Genomic DNA, 14910 nt, shown 5'->3' on the forward strand with positions numbered 1-14910 from the left:
GAGTGGAAAGAAAGAACAAAAGCTAAGGGTTTTACTGTGGGGATAAAAAACAGTGGACAAACATACCTAATGGGATGAAAAAGTGCAAGAAGGTACAAGCTTCTTTACAATCACTTCAATGCTCTCTCTCTCTCTCTCTCTCAAAAATTTTTTATTTTATTTATTTATTTATTTATTAAACTTTTATACCGCCCCATCCTCCAGGGGCTCTGGGCGGTGTACAGCATAAAACATGGTAAAACAAGTCACTAAAATCTTTAAAACAGCGGTAACAAACATTAATAGTAATCCATAAAATAGCTTAAAACTCATAAAACAGCAAAAAACCATAATACATAATAAAAGTCCAGGCCCCAATTTAAAACCCTACCCCATGAGGGGATGGCAGGAACCCCTCAATATGGGGGGACCCTGATGTAACTGCCCTAGGGGCAGGGGCAGTAAGGGGGGCACCATATCAGCAGCTGGACACTCAAAGGCCCGGTGGGAACAACACAATCTTACAGGAACTGCGGAACTCACCCAGGTCCCGCAGGGGCCGGACAGCTGGAGGAAGGGTGTTCCACCAGGCGGGAGGCCAGTGCAGTAAAAGGTCCTGGCCAGCGTGGAAGGCACCAGCAGCATCATAAGAGGGCGGGGGGCCCACCAGTAAGATTGGCCTCTGCAGAGCGCCAGAGGCGAGTTGGGACATATGGGGTGATCACGGTCCCGAAGGTCACGAGGGTCCCAGGCAGCATAAAGCCTTAAAGGTCAAAACCCACACCTTGAAGATGATTCGGAATTCAACCGGGAGCCAATGCAGCTGTCGCAACACAGGCTGGATGTGTTCTCTGAAGGCGCCTCCTATGAGCAGGCGTGCTGCCGCATGTTGGACCAGTTTTAACTTCCGAATCAAACGCAAGGGAAGGCCGGCGTACAGCGAGTTACAATAGTCCAGCCTGGAGGTGACCGTTGCATGGATCACAGTGGCCAGATCCGCCTGGGAGAGGAAGGGAGCCAACCGCCGGGCCTGGCGAAGATGGAAAAATCAAAAAATCTACACAACTTTCCACTGCTGTCTTCAGGGCTAACAAAAACTGATTTCAGCGAGGGATTTTCACGAGTATCTGAAGAAGTGAGCTCTGCCTCACGGAAGTCCGTGGAGAAACAAATGTTGCTAGTCCATAAGGTGCCATAAGACCTCTGTGAAGAAGGCGTTTGGATTTATATTTCTCAGTTGTAATGAGTCTCAAAGTGGCTTACAAACTCCCTCCTATCCTCTCCCCACAGCAGACACCTTGTGAGGCAGGTGGGGTTGAGAGAGAACTGTGACTAGCCCAAGGTTGCCCAGCAGGCTTCATGTGGAGGAGCAGGGAAACAAATCCAGGTCACCAGATAAGAGTCTGCTGCTCTTGTGGAGGAGTGGGGATTCAAACCCGGTTCTCCTGATTAGAGTCCACTGCTCTTAACCACTATACCACACTACAGCTGAGTTAAGCAAACCAACTCAGTTACCCCTCTGGATTAAACCAAATCTGTAAACTCAGGTGCTTCTCCACACTCTGTAAATAACATGCTGGAGGGATGCAGGGCCCACCTTTCCCTCCCACCCTGGGGAGGAGAGTCATGCTTAGAAATTCCCTCAAAAGCGATTTCAAATGTGCGAATCCATTCCCCAAGTATGGGAATTCTACCTCAAATCCACCCCCTCTAGTGCTCTGCTACGGAATTGCAACCAAGCAGGCTGCCAATCTTAGGCCACTTCCGCACATGCCGAATAATGCACTTTCAATCCGCTTTCACAACTGTTTGCAAGCGGATTTTGCTGTTCCACACAATAAAATCCAACTGCAAAGTGGATTGAAAGTGCATTATTCTGCATGTGCGGAAGGGTTCCAAGAAGTCCCTGTTTCTCCCCTCACCCCAGAAAGTTGGGCCAGACCTTGCTGGCTCCCCATTCCAAAAAGATGGAGAACCATCACCAGAAATAACTTACAGTAAAAATCGATGAACTCTCAGTTCTAATTTTTTGCTATATTTTTTTTAACACAGCCTCAAATTGTTTCATTAAAAATATATTTTTTTTTAAATGGTGGGCCATCACTGTCTAACATCATGCAAATGCAAGAAAAGGGTTGCAGTAGCCCAAGTAAAGTCAGGGGCAAGTTGGTGTGGGTGAATCCTTCCTCCATCAAGGTCTACAGCACTATAGAAGATGGGGAAATGTCCAAGAGCCCCTGAAAGGAAGAGAGCAGGGAGCAAAGATGGAAGAGTTGATCATTGGGAGTAGAGACCATATCCTCTCCGACCCCGACACTGACATGCCGTACTTTCCAGTTCTAGCACAGCTTTCAGGGAAAGGAACACAGAAGCAAAATTGACACATGAAAAGGAAGAATTTGCCAAGCGAAGCCACTTACGCACAATGAGGCCGGCAGCATTTCCATCCTACCTTTGCTGTTGCCATATCAGACGCCTCCATATTTTCTGCTTGGCCTGTCAGTCAACAAGACCATTGAGAGGGAGAAGCGTGGGGAGGGGGAAAGAAGGGAAAATAAAACATGAGGTGGTGGTAGAGGAGAAGGCAAACAATCCTACAGGTGGATGAAGAACTGGAGAAGGGGAGGGGGCGGAAGCGGCTCCCCCAGATCCATTCAGCAACTCCCAGGGAGGGCCACGGGGGACCTCCACCCCGGCACATGTGCCATAAAGCAAGCTCCCATGAACAGATCCAGATTGAAGGGCACAGCGGGAATCTGAGAAGCTGTTTCAGCCGATGATGCAGTTTCTCAGCCCTTCCCTCATGAGGAGCAAAGGTTTCGCATGCTGCAGTGAACAGAGCTCCCCCCACCCACCCCAGACCTCCACATCTCCAGCCTCGTTGGGGAAATGATTGAGGACCTGAATCCCTTTTGCAAGGAAGGCAGATCAACCCCAGCAATGACCCCAGTGATGAAACTTTAGAAAACTATAGGGGAAAAGTGGGAGGAAACAGGAATAAGGTGGCCAAGCAGTGTGCCCTACAGAGAGGCGTGTGAGAAAGGCAAACAGCAGAGGAGAGGAGGGAAGCTTTTAAAGGTAAGGAGTGCGAAGGAAAAAGCCACAAAGATGCTGGGGACATGGGAGGAAGTGCGGGAAAGATACAGAGATGCTCTTAACCAGAGGCGCAGGATGGAAGGCAGCCGGGTTTTCATCATTCACACTCTGGGGGAGCGGGGAGAAAGGCACTCACCTCACCCACACCAAAAAGCCCACCTGGGAAAAGACTGGGCCTTCCCTGAGAATGCTGCTCCACCTACTCTGCCCTGGCCCTGAAAACGGCCAGTCATCATCTAAGGTACCCGAGCATCTGTATCTGCAGAGGAGGCCCCTGCCTTTCGGAGTCAATCAGGCCTCGTGATTGGAGGAGCTGGGATGACTTCATGCAGACCCATTCATCATTCGAGGTTTCCTGCTCAGCAGGGACGGCGTCTCTCCGTTCACAAGGACTGCGGCTCTCTTTCCTGGCCTACTTTACTACGAGAGATCAGCCTGCTTCCTCTGAACTGACAGCCCCAGAAATGGATGGGTTTAGCCGACTGGGAGGGCAGCATAGCCAGGGAAAAGAAGAGACGCGTCGCTTGGGAGGATGGCAGGCAGCAGTGATAAAAGGGCTTCTCTCTCTTTCACATGCAAACCCACATGGGATTAAGAAGTGCAGCTTCCGGCATCTCCCTTTCCTTCTTTCGATCCCTTTCCAAAACCCCTCCCTCAGTTCCACTCCAAGCTTCAATCAAAGCCTAAAAGCATGCTGCATGGCCTTTGCTCTGCATTTCTCTCCCAATTCTGCGTTTAGGTTAGACAGTAGGGATCTGCCTTTTACTTATACTGCTTTGTGAATCCTTAAAGAGATAAGGATTTATACCCCACCTTATGCCCCAGAAGAAGAGTTTGGATTTATGCCACACCTTTCTCTCCTGTAAGGAGAGTCGAGGTGGCTTACAAGTTCCTTTCCCTTTTTTTCCCCACAACAGACACCTTGTGGGACTGAGAGAATCCTGAGAGAACTGTGACTAGCCCAAGGTCACCCAGCAGGAATGTAGGAGTGCAGAAACATATCTGGTTCACCACACAAGCCTCTGCCACTCAGGTGGAAGTGTGGGGAATCAAGCACGGTTCTCCAGATTAGAATCCACCTGCTCTTAACCACTATACCATGCTGCTCTAACCATTACACCACTATAGCCACAGAGTGTGCCGACTGAACACTGCGATGCGGCAGATAGAAACCACAGACAACCTACATTTGCAAAAGGTACCTTTGGCTAGCCAACACCATACAGAGCGAGCATTCGCACATCTGTGTGATAATAATGATGGATTACAAACACACTACAGCCAATCTGCACGTGCATAGGACTGCCTTTATGTAGCACAAGACACTTGAAGACACTATCACCATCACAGCCAAAAAAAAAACCCCTCCAAAAGTGCATGAGACCATGGAAAGAAGTATGTCTGTGTGACCCTTGTCCTGTGGGTTCTCGCTCAATTGAGTATATTTTGTGTGTTAATGAGTGAGCAAGACTAACATTTATTACAGAACTGGGCATTTGAACCCAACCGGCACACAAAGTTGGCAAACAGATTGCCCGGCTGCGCTGCCAGAAATGTGTAAGCACAGAACAACACTAACAAAAAAGCTTAAGGGTTGTACTCATGCACTTCTGACTCTTAGATCCTGGGTTACATTACCAAGAGTAGATCATTACAAATCTCTCTCGCTCACTCTCTTGAGAGCAGGTGCAGCACCTGGGCTGACAAAAAGAGTTTGGGCTTTGAGCCAAGAAGTGCCTAATTTGAATCTTGCTCCATCTGTGAACTCATTAGCTGACCTTAACACAACATCTGCAGCATGAGAATACTCGGGCATAATGTATAGGTTTGGTGAAGATTACTGAAATAATATAAAATGCTCCAAACGGTCAAAAATGTAATACACTTGTTACATGCAATCGTTCTAATTAGTGGCTAGGGATAACACATTGGCAATCGTGCACAACTTGTTGTAATTGGAACCACAGCAGAAAAATGATAGGTATGGTCCTTGTACACTGGTTGGTCTAATACAGGGGCCAATTGGCCAATTGGCCATGCTGACAGAGGCTGATGGGAATTGTAGTTCCTGAACATCTGGAGAGCCGCAGGTTCCCTACCCCTGGTCTAATAAGAGAAGCGGTATTGAGAGAGAAAACAAAAACTTCTCTCTGAGCACTGCTGCCTCCCTCTGGTTCAAGGCCCTCATGGCTGGTTTAATGTGGAAAAAGTAGGGAATAAGGTTTTGTATGCCCCATGACATCTGTTTTGGCTGTCAGTGCCCTTTGGTAACACATGAAATGGTCTCCTGTCTTCAAAAGAGGCTTCAAACTAAGCGTACATTACCTGTGTTCAAATTGTTCTCAAGACACGTGGTCCCCTTCTGAAGAGTTAGAGGCAAGTTGGCATAGCCTAACATTGTGCAACCATGGTCATACAAGTGGGAGGGATTGGCATATTCAGAAAAAGCAATAATTAAGATTTAGACCAGTGGTTCCCAAACTTATTTGGCCTACCGCCCCCTTTCCAGAAAAAATATTACTTAGCGCCCCCTGGAAATTAATTTTTTTTAAATTTTAATAGCAATTAAACAGAAAGATATATGTATTAATGTTTCTACCTGTGGCCATCACCCCCCCCCCCCTGGATCGCTGCAGCACCCTCCGGGGGGGGGGGTGGCGCCCACTTTGGGAATCACTGATTTAGACTTATTAATGAAGACTTAACAAAAATATGTGAGGTATGGAAGGGAACAAGAGAAGGATGCCCACTCTCTTGTTTATACTGGTTTTAGAAATATTAGAAATATTAAATTTAGAAATATTAAATAGAGAAATATGAACTGATGAGAGGATAGAGGGCATAAGAATTTTAAAAAGACGCTTGTAAACTAAGAGCATTTGCCGATGACCTGGTGATAATTATGGAAAACCCTTCAAAGGGGGCTGAATTTATTATACTTATTACCCCACCCTTTCCTGGCCAGAATGAACCCACATTATAAAACAAACATGCCAATATCAAGTTCAAACAAATATCAACAAAACTAAGCAATAAAACACTAAACAACCATTTGAAATCATCCCCAGCCACTGGCCAATCCTATTAGCCCCGTGACAACCGACAGTATCTTCAAGTTGCACCCTAAACTGTGGCGGGAAAAGTGCTGCTTTTACCCAGTCGTAGCACAATTACGCAAAAGGCTTCAGGACAATGGAAAGTAATCTGCAGAATAGAGGGGAAAGCTGGGATTATGGAGAAGCATTTTGCCCAGAGTGCCAGTACCAGGCAGAATCGAGTAATCTCTGCATAGCAAGCAACCGAGAATGAAGTTGAGAGATTTTAAAAGAACAAATCAGGAAAAGAAAACAGAGTCTAAGGAGAACACAATTGGGGCAGAAGGAGGATTACCAGGAAAGCGTGTATCATACAGGGCTAGAAATGAACCCAGGAAGAATATGCATAAATTCCTGATTCTTCTCCAGAGCAAGGAGCTGCAGCTGCCTACTGTCGTTTAAGGAGTGCTTGCAACTACGTTATCTTGGGGTTGGGAGCTGCTTATCTCTTTTTTAGCCTTTTCTTATATGAAAAGCTGATGCTGTGTGCAGGAGCAGCTGAGGAAGCCTGTGAGGATTTGACCAGCAGTGCATGATGGAAGCTGTAGTTCTAGCCTGGTAACTGCGACTGGATGTACTCCAGGTGAAATATATTCGACCTATTAAATAGAGAAAGGAGCAGCAGTGGCATAGTGGCTAAGAGCAGTGGCTAAGAGCAGGAGCACTCTGATCTGGAGGAACCGGGTTTGATTCCCAGCTCTGCCGCCTGAGCTGTGGAGGCTTATCTGGGGAATTCAGATTAGCCTGTGCACTCCCACACATGCTAGCTGGGTGACCTTGGGCTAGTCACAGTTCTTTGGAGCTCTCTCAGCCCCACCTACCTCACAGGGTGTTTGTTGTGAGGGGGGAAGGGCAAGGAGATTGTAAGCCCCTTTGAGTCTCCTGCAGGAGAGAAAGGGGGGATATAAATCAAAAACTCTTCTTCTTCTATATGTAGTGGTGGAAAGTGCCATGAAGCCACAACCGATTTATGGTGACTCCATAGGAAAGTAATGGACAGAGGTGGTTTGCCACTGCCTTCTTCTAATAGCAACCCTTGTCTTCCCTGGTGGTCTCCCATCCAAGTACTAATCTGGGCCAACCCTGCTTAGACCCAATGTGGTGTCGTGGTTAAGAGCAAGTGGATTCTAATCTGGGGAACCAGGCTTGATGCCCCACTCCTCCACTTGAGTGGCAGAGGCTTATCTGGTGAACCAGATGTGTTTCCCCACTCCTACATTCCTGTTGGGTGACGTTGGGCTAGACACAGTTCTTCAGAGCTCTCTCAGCCCCACCTACCTCACAAGGTGTCTGTTGTGAGGAGAGGAAGGGAAAGGCGCTTGTCAGCCACCTTGAGTCTCCTCACAGGAGACAAAGGTGAGGTATACATCCAAACTTCCTCCTCTGCATAGCAACCCCTGTCTTCCTTGGTGTTCTCCTATCTAAGTACTAAGCAGGGCCAACCCTGCTTAGCTTCTGAGTTCTGATGAGATTGGGTTAGCCTAGGTCATCAAGGTCAGGACAAGAGGCACACAGAGACGGTTCGCCCTTGCCTGCCTCTGTGCAGCAACCCTGGACTTCCTTGGTGGTCTCCCATCCAAGCACTGATCAGGGCTGACCCTGCTTAGCTTCTGAGATCTGACAAGATTGGGCGAGCATGGGCCATAGACTCTCTCACACACAGTCTTCAAAGTGGTAAGCTTACCAAGGGCAACCTCCCAGTCTTGGGCATTCAAAATGGGCGACATTTGGGAGTTTTCTGCTACCTTTTATCTCCACTTGCAATGGCTTCCGGCAGACAACAGAAAATAATGGGTTATATTGTTCATCTCACCAGGTGAATAAAATCCCAAGATCCCCAATTTCTCCTCCAGGCCCTTAAAACGTGGCACACAACAGGAATCCAAAGTAACCTTTAAATCTTGGCTGACGGTCGTCGGCACAAGTGTCTCCTTGAACGTATGCCGGAGCTTTGCGTCTCGTGTGCACGCCTCATGAATATGCCTTGTCTGAAATGCTCATTAGCCAACCTAATTTGTTACTCGTGGCTTGGGGGACATCCAGTGGAAACACAGCAGACTCGCAGTGCTACAGCACCAAAAGTTAAGAACCACTCAGTTAACCTGTGGGGGCTTTGGATAAGGCCTAGCTGCATGCACCCCCAACCCAGTTTTAAACAAATTACCTGCCCCACCCCCCCATACCAGAATGGCTTCCTATTTTCCTTCTCTTTCTCTTCACATCTTTCAACAGTGCCAGCTTGAAAGAATCCCCTAACAAGCCGTGTTATTTCCCCATCCCAAAACAGCGCTGCCAACTGCCCCCCAACTGACCGTTGAGTAGATCCGCGAAAACAGAGAAGGTAACCACAGACTTTCCCCCACTTGCTGTGCATGTCCAAGCGGCCATTGGGGGCCAGGATAACGGGGAGGTGCCAGACCAGCGCTCAGGACGCATCTCCTTTCTGCCAAGCGACGGAAGTGAATTTGGAGCCTTGCTTAAGACATTTCGGTCTAGTCATCTCTCCACACAGAGAAGAGCACACACTCATTACAGATGCATAGAACCAGGACGAAGCCTTACCCCGGCACTCTCAGCTGAGGAAGGAATCAAAACATTACATTTCAAAGACAGGGAGGGACAGAGGGATGGTGCAGTGGCAAGGGTTAAAGCAGATGGCTTTTGTCGGCAGGGTTAAAGGGAGAGAGATGCAAGCACCGAACAAAGTCCAAAGATGTGAATAGTTCAGAGCATGCAGAAGGAAGGAAGGGGGCAAGCCGGGACCAGAAACAACCAGGGGGTGGGTTTGCTTAGCACATAGTGATTTCAAAGGCTGACCTTGTTATGGTGCATGGTGTACTGAGGTTACACATGCTGCCATGTTATCCCCCAGGATTCACAGACTTCAAATGGGTCAGGAAGCAAGTGCAGCGTCAGGAGAGAGGAAAGAAGCCAGCCGAAATGCACAGCTGATGCTGAAAGGCGATGTCAGTTTCGAGGGTTGAAAACTGTTTGGCGGTTTCATAAGAGAAAATAAAAGCTGCAGAAATCTGATCAGCCCTTTTCCCTTTAAAAAAAAAAGAAAGAAAAGCAGGGAGGATAGAGGGGAGGGGAAGAGGCTGTTAAACCCACCAGGGGGGGAAACCGCGGCGCAGTTCCACACTCTGCACTTTGGAGTTGCAAAGAGGGAAAACAGGAAAACCGTGTCCTCCTAAAGAGAGATGCAAAGTCACCACTGTTGTGGCTCTAGACACAAAGGTGGATTTTCTTCAGTTTGAGGTTGTGTTCTCAAAAAGGCACTGAAGCTACAGCCCCAAAGGACCAGACTGAGCGACAACAGATCTGGAAAAGGACTGCTGAACCCCACAGACTCCACCTTGGTTGGCTTCTGGCTAATTTCTTTCCTCGTGAGAGTCCTAATTGTCAAGAAGCACCAGACGCAGCTGCTGGAAGGTTTCTCCCAGCGAAGTTGCTGTTGTTTGCTGCCACAGGGAAGCTTAAAAAAAAAACCCCAAACCCTCACCCACAAAAATCCAGGGAGATTAAAAGAGGCATCCTGGACAAGGACCAAAAGGATTTGGAAGTTAATGATGATCACGATCAGATTCTCATGACCGGGATTAAGAGTTTCTTTCCAGCTGACTCCTCCATCCCTGCACTGAGTGGCACTTCTCTAAAGCAGCTGTCTCTCCCTCCCACCAGCATCCTCCGAGCACGCAGGAGCATCCAAGGACCCAAATACGAGGGGTAAACTTGACCATCAACAAGACTAGTTCCCAGTGAAATCTTCAAGACAAAAAAACCAAAGCAAGGAAGCAAAGGAAAACCCTGGCCGGCTGTTGACCAGACGGAAGAACAGTTCAGCCTCTACTCTTCTGTGGTCGGAGGGTTTTTCCACCCGGCAGCTTCTTCTCTCAATTCCTGCTCCATCCCTGGGGTTTTTCTGCTGGCCGGCCAGGAGGGCAAATCAGATATGTCCAGGGCAGCCTTGCCCATCAGCCTGATGACTCCTCTGCACGCTTTCTCCTTTGCCTTCCTGCCTGCTGACTCATTCAAAAGATGGCCTTTTTTTCCTCCACCGCAAGGAACCAATCAGCGCTGAGTTTGCCCTAGGGGACCAGGGGTTAGTGGCTCTGTCCAGGATGCACAGAAAGATCACTAAGAAGGTTGGGGAAAGGGCGGTCGGGAAGGGGAGGGGTTGTGCAGGGGGTCGTTTCCAATCCTGCAAATGTTTTGGGAGCTTTATTTTTATTTTATGTATGTTACTTTATAGTCTGCTGTTCTCATTGGACCTCAAAGCAGATTGAACACAGTAAATCAATACAATAATCAGAATGGGACGCACAAATAGAACAATGCTAGAGGATTTGTATTGTGTTTATATTGTAAACATCTGGAAGCAGACAGAAATTAGAAAAGAAAAACAGAGCTGGAAGGGACCTCAAGGACCATCTAGTCCAGCCTATTGTACAGCGCCGAAAATTCACAATTATCTCCCCCACTCCCCCGGTGACCCCTGCTCTATGCTTGGTGGTCAACTATCCCTCCCCCACTCCCCCATGACCCCTGCTCTATTCTTGGTGGTTGATTGGCCACAACCACTGGCCAATTTGGCCTGGAGGAAAAAAATTTCCTGACCCAGAGTGGCAATCATCAGCATTGCTCTGGGCATGTAAGAAAGGGTCAAGAGAGCAAGCACTGATTCATCCCTTCCTGCCCTCCCTCTCATGACTTCTCAGAATCAGCACTGCTGATCAGAAGTGAAGTGAAACATAAGTGTTAAAGTGATGCATTAACCGATGGAAAATTACACAGTAGTACCCTACAAGCCAGCTATGCACAATAATATAAACCACAGTTTATACACAAAAATATAAACCGTAGTCATAAGCATAGATCACTTTAGAAGGAAACTAGTTGAATTCATGCCGGTGAGGTCCACCAGTGGCTACTGGTCAAAGTGGACCAAAGGAAGAATTCTTTACTCAGCAAGTAATCAAATGGCAGAACTGACTGCCAGTGGACAGAGTGATGGCCACTGCTTGAAAACGGGACTAGATAAATTCATGGAGGCAAGGCCACTATCAGTGGCCACTAGTCTTGGTGAGTAAAGAGAACCTCCACTTCTAGAGGCAGTAAACCTTTGAACAGCAGTACCAGAAGGCAACATCAGGGGAAGGTCTCGGGCTCTATTCCCTTCAGGGTAACAGGATGGCCACTCTGTGAGACAGGATGCTGGACTAGATAGACCACTGGTCTGAACTAGAAGGGCTCCTCTCAGGATCTCCTTTCAAAGTTTGTGTTAAGGGCTGACGCTCAATAGGTTGCGACAAGTGAGGCAGAATTAGGTCATCTTTGCATGATTTCACACTGGATTAGCCAAAAAAAGAAAAAGTAGTAATTGCAGAGAAGACATGAATATATAATGCCCAGACTGTTGGTTTATATAGCTCAGTTTAGTCTTGCTGGGGGGGGGGGGCTCCTCATGTACCCTACCCCTTGGGTAGGGGTCTTTTTAAGCATCTGTGATCTTGGGTCTTTTTGCACTATGATCTTTTGAGATTCAAAAGATTATACCCTGAAAATCTTGTTGATTTTTCCAGTGCTATTGGACTCAAATCTAGTTCTTATACCTCAGACCAACACAGCTGAACTTTGAATCTATCAAGATAACAGTATGGCTGAGCCGTGTGTCTCAGGTATTTGGGATCAAGTGAGGATCATCCTCGTGGTCTCATAAATCTTATAGGTCCACAGAAAAACCCCAGAAACAAAAGGCAGACGACAATTTTTTGAATTCGGAATAAAACCAAAATACCCCAAAACAGTGGGCAAACTTTCAAATTCTGCAGAACTCTTCATCAGGCAGGATAGGATGTCTGATACAAAAAAAGGGAAAGATTTTTCAGAGCATGATAATCATTTTTGTAAAGGACTGGGGCTATAGTTTATGACTCTTTTAGAGATAACAGGGTCATAAACTATAGCCCCAGTCCATATTGTTCTCGCTGTACTGTTTTCTAATTCTTGTAACCCAGTTTGGGATTTTTTTTAACATGCCATCTCTTAGACTGTTTTTATCGCATTGTTTTCTGAGTTTCCAATTCCGTTTTATCGCATTGCTATTTGCGTGTCTTATATTGTTCCTATTGGATTGTTTTTAAATTCACGCCTCGCCTCAAGTTTCAGTGAGAAAGATAGGCAATAAATTAAACAAACAAACAAGTGCATAAGAGGCCACAAATTTGCAGTTTACAGTCCACAGGATGTGCTGCATATTTAACTGGATTAAACTGTGTTAGGTACAAAGCAGATTTCAGGATGTGCCAAAGGAAACTGGCCCAGAGAAGCACAATAACTGCATTAAGATGGCCATGTTTTGTCAGAGGATAAGAAAGCCAGCAAATGAATCCTGCAAACTGTTTTGTACACAACACTGGGTAATCCTATGAAGACTGCAATAAATCCTGTCTTCTACTGTAGGGTTCTACAGACTGCGGACTGAGGGTATTTCTATAAAGAAGTTTCCATAAGGAAAGAAAAGGGACATTCTCCACTCCTCACAGTCTAACCTGGTGAAGATTTTGGGAAACCCAAAAGCTATTGCTATGTTTTGTGGCGTTTTGGTTGGTCCTAATAAAACATTGATTTCTTTGAAATGTGGTGCTACAGGAATGCTTTGCAGATACTGTGGACTGCCAAAAAAAACCACACACACACACTAAATAAGTGGGTTATAGATCAAGCCTGAACTCTCCCTAGGAGCTAAACTGAGACTATCGTACTTTGGTCATGAGAAGACAAGATTCACTGGAAAAGATAATAACGCTAGGAAAAGTGGAAGGCAGCAGGAAGAGAGGAAGAGCCAACATGAGATGGATTGACTCAACCAAGGAAGCAACGGGCCTCAGTTTGCAAGACCTGTGCAAAGCTATTATTGATGGGGCATTTTGGAGGACATAGATTCATAGGGTTGCCGGAAATGACTTTATGGCACTTAATGCACACACAGAGATTTTAAAAACGTATTATTTAATGCTATGATATGGGGGAGCTGATCAGTTGATTTAGAAGGTGCTCAGCAGTGGCATAGTGCCAAGGGGGTAGGGGTGTGCAATGCACTGGGCGTGCACCAGTGCGGGGGTGTGGCGGGGGCATGGCGGGGTAAGGGCGTGGCAGGAGGCAGGGCACACATGTGCCCCAGGCACAGTTCCCCCTTGCTTCGCCCCTGGTGCTCATTCATAGTCACACAGGCTTTAGCTTTTTTGCACCTGCTTCTCATCCAAGTCCACAACACCAGCTCTGAACTGCAGGGACAGAAGCTGGAGCTATGCTACCAAGTCCCTCCCCAGATGTGCACATGTAACCCCCATGCTCAGAATGGGTTGACCCAGTAAGGGGTGGAGACTCAAAGCAGCAAGAGGCTGCAGCAGACCTCATGTAGTTGGAGGAGACAAGGCTACCAGACTCGGACCTTGGTTGTATAAGCCCTTAACACCTTGTTAAGGGTTTCTTTTTGTGGTTGTAATGGGTGAGAGTTCTCCTGGAAACCTTCATCATGTTGAATCCTGTTCATCAAGCCCTTGGAGTCTTCAGGAGCCAACCCTCTTGCAAAGAAGAATTGGACTTGGCAGATTCAGTAGACTGTAAATATAAGGACTTGAAAATGCAACCTGAACAGGACCTTGAAATGTGATGTTAAATGTTGATGTTATATGTTAAGAAAGTAAACCATTTTGTTTTTAAAAATTTGTTGTTGCAAACTCATTCCAAGTGCTGCCCCACAGAACCCACAAGCTGAGGTTACACACACAGCAACAAACATGTCTTTTTCAAGAAACCTTCTACGAAAACTTATTGCTGGGAAAAAAACAACAACGCTCATTCAGATGTTTGTTCTTCTGCTACTTCCAGCCTTGCTAATGCCATGACTCATCCCTGGTTGTCGGTGCTCTGGCTGTAAAGCCATTCTAAATGTTCTTAGATTAAAAGAAAAGTGCATCCCTTTGATAAGGAAGATAGATAGCCCTCACCTAACCTCTTCGCATATCTGAAACGTCTCCAAGATAACATGTCAAATGGGGGGGAAAAACAAGATAAGGAAATGCCAAGAAGAAAATGGTGGAGCTGAACATTAAATACTTTCACGGCACATCAGAGGCATAGAATCCCCAGGTGAAATATACCTCTGATTACAGATGGTCAGGACAACCAAGAGTGGATGGATGCTGGCACTATACCATGTTTGAGAACTTTGTGGAACTCAAGGAGGCAAACACGGGGTTCCCAGGGGGTCTTCCATTCAGGCAGTGAATGGGCCAAACTTTCAGGTAGGTTGCCACATTATGTGCCTTTAGAGCAGGTGGATGTAGGAAATTAAGAAGAGCCCTGCTGAATCAGACCAGTGGCCCAACTAGTGCAGCATCCTGTTTTACACAGTGGCCAACCAGTTGTCCTGAAGGACCAAACAAATAAGTTATAGAGGTCAAGGTCTTTCATTGATGCCCCACCCCAACAACTGGCAGTCTGTGGTATGTTGTCTTTGAATATGGTAGTTCCTTTCATCTTCATGACTAGTATTTATTTAAAATATTTATTAGCTGCCTTTCTACTTTGCAGAACTCAAGGCAGCTTACAACATAACTAAAACAACGACAATTAAAAATGCATAAAAGACTACAATTGATCATTTCAATGAGGACTGCCAATAAATGATGGAACTTATCCTCCCTAAATTTCTCTACTGATTCAGCATGGCAAC

The 14910-nt window shown here is 46.6% G+C and overlaps 1 protein-coding gene across 13 annotated transcripts in view; it reads right to left on the reverse strand.

Moving 5' to 3' along the window:
* Positions 1-14910, reverse strand: part of GRAMD1B (GRAM domain containing 1B) — a 136300-nt gene that overhangs the window by 87470 nt on the left and 33920 nt on the right. The window contains exon 1 of one of the 13 annotated variants that reach the window (XM_048513520.1): positions 8988-9134. The exons of 11 other annotated variants lie outside the window; for them this stretch is intronic. In XM_048513520.1, coding sequence (XP_048369477.1) covers positions 8988-9022 — 35 coding nt within the window. In that variant the 5' untranslated portion in view covers positions 9023-9134. Of the gene's footprint in view, positions 1-2431; positions 2451-8987; positions 9135-14910 lie in introns of those variants that run through there. One more of the 13 variants, XM_048513523.1, reaches the window with a different exon arrangement.

This window comes from Sphaerodactylus townsendi, linkage group LG12 (genome assembly GCF_021028975.2).
Source record: "Sphaerodactylus townsendi isolate TG3544 linkage group LG12, MPM_Stown_v2.3, whole genome shotgun sequence".
In the NCBI taxonomy this organism is placed as follows: domain Eukaryota; kingdom Metazoa; phylum Chordata; class Lepidosauria; order Squamata; family Sphaerodactylidae; genus Sphaerodactylus; species Sphaerodactylus townsendi.